This window comes from Acyrthosiphon pisum, unplaced genomic scaffold (assembly GCF_005508785.2).
Source record: "Acyrthosiphon pisum isolate AL4f unplaced genomic scaffold, pea_aphid_22Mar2018_4r6ur Scaffold_20960;HRSCAF=22641, whole genome shotgun sequence".
NCBI classification, from domain to species: Eukaryota; Metazoa; Arthropoda; class Insecta; order Hemiptera; family Aphididae; genus Acyrthosiphon; species Acyrthosiphon pisum.
The window spans coordinates 691,952-699,068 of NW_021770374.1; the positions used below are offsets into that span (position 1 = coordinate 691,952).

General features: G+C 28.8%; 1 protein-coding gene across 1 annotated transcript; it reads right to left on the reverse strand.

The window, feature by feature from the left end:
* Positions 1–700: 700 nt before the first annotated feature.
* Positions 701–3,296, reverse strand: LOC107884830 (cilia- and flagella-associated protein 157). Its single transcript, XM_029492184.1, has 2 exons — positions 2,860–3,296; positions 701–1,035 (listed from the first exon to the last, which is right to left on the reverse strand). Exons 1-2 carry the CDS (start codon positions 3,000–3,002, stop codon positions 834–836), a joined length of 345 nt encoding a protein of 114 aa, XP_029348044.1. The 5' UTR covers positions 3,003–3,296; the 3' UTR covers positions 701–833.
* Positions 3,297–7,117: the final 3,821 nt, after the last annotated feature.

A 7,117-nucleotide genomic window follows, 5' to 3' on the forward strand; every position in this document is an offset into this window, starting at 1 on the left:
AAAAAAATAAATAAAAAAATAAAAAAATAAAAAAATAAAAAAACACACATCATTGTAAAATCAATACATTCATCGTTCCACTCAGAATCTAAAATAATGAAAAGGAATCATTGTAAAATTAATTCAATTTAATTTTCATTCATAAAGTTAGATACTTAGATATGATGTATAATGTTGTATACAATAAATAAAAAATATTTACCTGTATGAGATATTTTTATCTATTAAGAAACTATTATAGACTTAGTCTACCTTTAAAAATATTACAATAAGGTAATATATATGCTTAGGTAGGCTCCTACACTCAATTTCATTGGCTGTTTTTAGTTTTTTATGAGAAAAGGGAAAGAAACTATTACAAACAGATCATTTCAACAAACAATTAGGCTATCCATTATTTTACTTTTTATTTGGTTAAGACAGGTAGGTACCAATTTAAAAATGTACACACTTAACAATCCAATTTCTGCTTTCAATTGTCCAAAAACTGTTTCAAATTGTCCATTCTTCTTCATTATAATATCTTCATAATTTATTTTTTGGTGTTCAATAGTCTATAAAAATAATAATAATTGGTAGCGGAGTGTCGTCCGCTACAATATTATAAGGTAATAAATTAAAAGAAAAATGTAATCAATAGTTTTCTAAATTAGTTCGGTAATTTTTATTTTTATTTGACGTCTCACCCGCTGTTGTAAAATTATTTGTGAATATTTAGTAGGAACCCAGGACGATTTAAGATGTACGTATTATATATAATTATATTAGTATATAGGTATATAAGTAGGTAGGTACCTACTGATTTATTACACTATTGCAGTATAGCAGGTGTACTAATAAGGAAGGGAGCCGCTATATGTGCATACCGTTTTTAATGTTGAAACAGTGTTTTCCAAATCAAAGATTTCGTTGTTTTTCATTTCAACTTGTCTCGACAAATATGCAATGATGTCACATTGACCCTCTTTCAACGAATTAGCTTTTTCTCTTTCCAAATCGTTATTTCTCTCCAACTCAGCACACCTATTGGTTACTCTATAGAACACAACATTATATTAGTACCTATATGTTAGTAGGTGTAGTGATTAATATTTAATATCTTGTATAGATTAAAGATTTATAAAAAAAAATTATTTGTAGGTACAAAATAATTATTTTTCTAATACTATAAAAACTTAATACAAGCATTTATTTATCCAATTATTTGTTATATTTTGTATAGGTAATAAAAATAATAAATTGCCTATATACTAGAGCAGTGTTTTAATACATGCCTAACAAGGTAAATGTTTTTTTTTTTTAATACGTACACTACTATGCCACTGTCGAATGTAACGTGTACAATGAAACGTATCAACTATAATAATATGGGTGAAGACTGATAATGACAATTTTTTTACTTACAATTTAAAGAATTTTTGATTAAAGATTAATATATTGTTAAATAATAAATATTTACATAGTACCTATTTATAATATGTAGAAAATTAAAAAAAAAAATGTATAATTTAATATTATTATTAATACCTATAAGTATGTAATATGCATAAATAAGTCGATAAATACAGTGGCGTCAATTCAGTTTTTGAAAGGGGAGACAAAAGTTTTACAAGCTCATTTAACTGAAGAAAACAAACCGATCGCTTCGCTCATACATTCCTTTTCACTTAATATTTATAGCTCAATGCAATTTACAGACTCAGTTTTGCCAGCACTGACGCACTGCCACTTTCAAATTTTAATACCAAACCTTGACAGTATAATATTTTACAATTTTTTTTGTATAATTTTGAAAACGTTCCCAACCACGAAAAAACCCGGATTTGCTACGCACATGCTGGAGAAACGTTTCCCCAGCACTTGGAAAAGTTTACAAATCGTATTTTCTGTAAACACTAAACATGTGTACAAAAAAGTTAAAATATACCGTCATTATTTTGAATCAAAATTCTTAAGAGGCAGTTCAGGTAAAACGAAGATCAATTTACATTGTATATTAATTATCATAGGCACAAATTTCACATTTTTTTTTGTGGTCAATTTTGATCAACAATTGAAATGAGTGGCTAAATAAATACCTATATCTTATAGTACGCCTTCGATAAAAAGAAGTCTCCTCGACTTTGACCTATTTTCACAAATGTGTTTTAATATTAATTATGTTATTACATAGAATAAAACAAAATACGAAATAAATTAGGCACTTAGTATCATAATAATTTCTATAACAATTTTAATAATTTTACTGGCTAACGTAAAAAAAATCCTAATTTTCATTAAATTTTTTTGGAATTTTGAAAAACACTTGGACGTCTACAAAATCAAAATATTTGTATCGTACAATCATGCCTAAGCTTCAAAGTATTTGCTTTGCTTGTAACATATATAGGTACTTATATATTATTTTAATATTATACTGCAGAGTGTAACGCATAGGTCAACAGAAAGAATATCCATAATATGTGTAATACTTATAATTTCTTGATAGTTGATAAATTATGCTGTGTACGACTGTACCTATATTATATAATATTACTATTTCATACACATTTTTATTGCTATGACCATAGGCGGAAATATGGGGACGGTCTTTAGGGGGTTAAGCCCCCCAAGCATTTAAATAGCCCTTATATAAATATTTCCTAATTTTCTTTTAAGCATATTTAATATTATTATAGTAGTTATAGTAGGGTTTTGCTGGTTTCAGCCTCCCTCCTTAATTTAAAACGCTATTTTCATCTATGGTTATACCAAATACGACCGTGTCGTGTACATACAACATACACACTGTGGTCGATTTGTTATTGTGTACTATTTGATTGTCCTAATATGATTCGTGAAACAAATTTAAGATGATACCTGGCAAGCTTTTCGGTGAGATCAGCTATTTGTATATTGTACATGGTCCGATCCACTTCCTGCAATGCATCTTTTTCTTCTTTGATGTTTTTCTTCTTGTGACCTTTTTTGTTTTTTTTCTTCTTTGCTGGAGAATTTTGCATGGTTGGTTTTCGGCTGTGACTGTGACTCTGCAGACACCTCTGCGAGCTACCCACTGATATAATACTATAATAGGTATGTATAATATATTGTTTGTTAGAACCACCCTGATAAACTTTGCAATGGAATGCTCCGCCGGGTCTACGAGCGCCGGTATATCGATCTAACTCGTCGTTAGTGTGTCACACCACTCACTAAGACACTCAGATTTTCAGACGTAAATAAAATCAAATACCTACGTGTAATAATTAGAAATTGATGAATAATTTATCAAAGGTGTGAAAATTAATAAAAAAAACTAATATGACTTAGTTGAATTGAGTCAACGTTATTATAACGATAAAATTAACCAAATATATTTAGCTCTATAAAAGTTTTAAATTATTATAAAGAAAAATATTAAGATAGAAAAAGGTTGATTTTTTAAAAACTAATTAGCAGGTTCACACATTAGAGTTTATGTGACTTTAAAATTGCTTATATATATATCTAACGATTTTGTTAAAAACTCACCCTACTAATCATTTAGATTGTACACTTTAATATACTACTATAATTATAATAGTATAGTGTAGTGTTTTAGGTGGTTATAAGTTTGTGTATACTAAATTATTAATTTAAGAAATATTTATTTCTTTACTTTTATTTTAAATGCATTGTCTACAGCGTAATTATACAAACAAATTTGTTTAACTTTTATTTTACTATTAAGCTATTGATTTGTTTATATACATAATTTGAACTAAACGCATAGGTGCATATGTACCTACCTTTTATTTTATAAATTAAGTAAAAATTTAGTTAATATAGGTACTCGTATAGTTACTACGTTAGTTAGAGTTTCAGCGGTTCCTGAATTGTGGACTATGTTCAGTTTTGAAATGTTTTATATTTATATATTTTTTTGTGATGTAAAATATCTAGTATTAAATTTCTTATAAGAATAAGGTACTTATAGGTAGGATGTGTTTATTAATTATAATTTTTTTTCGGTTGGAATTTACATGTACCTTTTTCACATGTAGTTTTTTGGGTGGAATGTCCATTGTCCATATACCTTATTATAAAATATATTATAATATTATAATTAGGGGCCGGAATTATATTCTTTAAAAATAATAATAAAATATGCGAAAAATATGCTTTTTTATGAATATATTCTCTTGAAATAAAAATATTCATTTATATGCAAAATAATACATGTTAAAAAAAATTGATTAAATTATATTAATAACAATAAGGTATTTTTAATTACGAAAATTTTTGAAAACAGTTGACAACTATATTTTGCTCCATGTGTTCTGGTGTCATATTTGTACGACGGTCTGTTAATATATTTTTATACGTGCTAAATGAACGTTCGACGTCAACTGAAGTCACGGGAGCATTTTGTAAATCAGTAATCATAGCCGGTGAAAAGTTGTCTATAAGTTGAACTTCATTATTTCCATTCAAAACTTTAGCTACGTTTTTCAAAATGATGAGCCCTTTATTTTTTTGTTGAAGTTGATTAATTTTAATTTTTATTTTATTTCCATTTTCTCCGGGTATTTTTTGAAGTTGACCAATTGTATTTCCAATTAGATTTATCGAATCAACAAGAGACACATTAGACTTTTTGATGGATGTTACGAGAACAAGAAAATGGGCCTTAATAAATATTAGATCGTTTTCTATGGTTTCTATGTCAAAAATTGTTTTACATTTAAGTACTGACTGACTGGGAGATTTTTGACTACTTTATTCTTCAATAACTTTTTTTAAACCTTGGAAATTATTACAGTTAAAAATAGCAGCTTCCAACCACGTTCCCCATCTGGTAAGTACTGGTTCAGGGGGTAACGGAATATCTGGTAATATTTCTTTATACACTTGTACATGGTATGGAGATTTTAGGAATACTTTTTTTATGTTATTAATTAATTAATTTATGTCTGGGTACATTTCTCTAAACCTTTCTGCAACCTTATTAAGCATGTGAGCTACACATGTAACATGAATTAAGTTGGGATAGAAAACTGCTAGTGACGGTCCCGTTTTCACCATGTACGGCGCAGCATCTGAGAGCATCAACAATACTTTTTCATCATTTCCGCCCAAGGGCCACAGTAATTTTAATCCATCATTCACAAATCGAGCCACAGTAGAATGATTAGTATTTTCTAAAACTTTACATGTGAAGAGAAAAGAACGAGTCGGATGATTTGACTTTAATATCCCAACCAATAAATTCGCCACATAACGGCCATTTATATCCGTTGTCTCATCAACAGCAAACCAAATATTATTATCGCTTATTTCATTTTTTATATTGGATAAAGTCTTATTATAACAATGTGATAGATAATTTTTTCTTAACAGACTTTCATCGGGTATATGTTTGCCACTAGGATATTTTATCCTATATTTTTCTAAAAATGCCCGAAATTGTGGATTTTGCAATTTATACCACGGAATATTTGCGGCAACAAGACTCAAACTAAATCTTCATAAAATTAATTTACATTTTTTTTAGAAGTGAACTATAATGTATACCTATGTCAACACTACACGACACGCGACACTGCAGTGTTGAACCGTACATGTAGTAATAATCGAACGCCTGGAGCTAACTATTTTTGAAATGTAGTAATAATTCCATTTCTTGTCGGGCATCGTTATCTTAGATAAGTCACTTATCTACTACAGAATATTACAGTACATTACTAATTATTAGGGCATGATCGTATATACGATGGTTATAATACGTATATATTGTATCAATATCATATCACTATTATCGGACACATAATTTATATTATTTACGCCACTGCAACAAAAAATATAGAATGTCTATAAAAATTAATCGATATATTCTCAAATATTCTTTATTGTACGAAATATTCTTTTATCTTGAAATATTCTCAAATATGCTAAAAAAACTTTGGCCATTAATTAACCGGTTTCATGATTTGTAAAGATTTCGAACCCCCGTCTGACTGCATAGACTCAAAAAAAATATGCAAAAGCATATAATTCCGGCCCCTAATTATAATAGATACAGTGGCGCCGAACCTATATGTTAGCTGTTAGGTGTGGCAGCCGCACACCTAACATATAGGCTTTAGGGGGGTGGGTACCCCCTAGCATTGGTAGTTTATAAGTATAAAAAATTGTACAATTTTATAACTAAGATAAGATGGAGCAATGGACATAATATTACAAATAACGCAAACTGGTCTATTCATAGAGTGTCGTAGAGTGTACCGTGCCACCATGTTATTTCGTTAGAAAAAGCAGATGGCTATTTTATTGATGATAAATTATCAATATTATAATACCTAATTTATTTCTAAATCTACAACAGCGGTTACAGCTGCTAGTTCACAGGTACATTTCTCCAGCCCCCCCAATTTTGAATTTTGAATTTTTTTTTTACCATTCGTTTGTAGCCGGTTTGTATTGGTTTGTAATCAGAACTCAAGCCAACACTCGATACTCATTGTATATTAATCGTACCTACTCAATACTATTTGCTTTAGTGAACCCTGTGTCTGTGTGAGTATTCAGTTATCAGTGTAATTACCAATAAATCTATAAATAGTTTTCAATTATTAATTACAATATTTCATAATATTATAATATTATATTAGTCGATTTCATATTGACATATGTTTCTTATTTTGTTTGAATAAATCAAAGAAATTACATTATTCTTGTATTACAAAAATATATCATTTCGGATAACACCAATAGTTTAATAATAAATAATAGCAAAATTAGGTACCGTGTATTTGTTTTCACTCGACACACAGTACCTAAAGTCTACGTAGAATACCGTGAACTAGAGGTGCATTTCCACAGCCCCCCCCCCCCCAATTTTGAATTTTGAATTTTTTTTTCACCATTTGTTTGTAGCCGGTTTGTATTGGTTTGTAGCCGGTTTGTATTGGTTTGTAATCTAACTTTTTTCGTTTGTAGAGATTTAGTTTTTTTTTTAAATCAAAATTTCGGTGGGGGGGCTGGGGAAATGCCCAAATTTTGAATTTTGAATTTTTTTTTTTACCATTCGTTTATAGCCGGTTTGTATTGAATTTGTAATCTAATTTTTTTCGTTTGTAGAGATTTAGTTTTTTTT

Bases quoted from the DNA above. Each gene is read 5' to 3' on its own strand.
- LOC107884830 (XM_029492184.1), bottom strand. From the start codon at position 3,002: ATGCAAAATTCTCCAGCAAAGAAGAAAAAAAACAAAAAAGGTCACAAG. The intron at 1,036-2,859 runs GTATCATCTTAA...TGTGTTCTATAG, and splicing joins CTCACCGAAAAGCTTGCCAG to AGTAACCAATAGGTGTGCTG.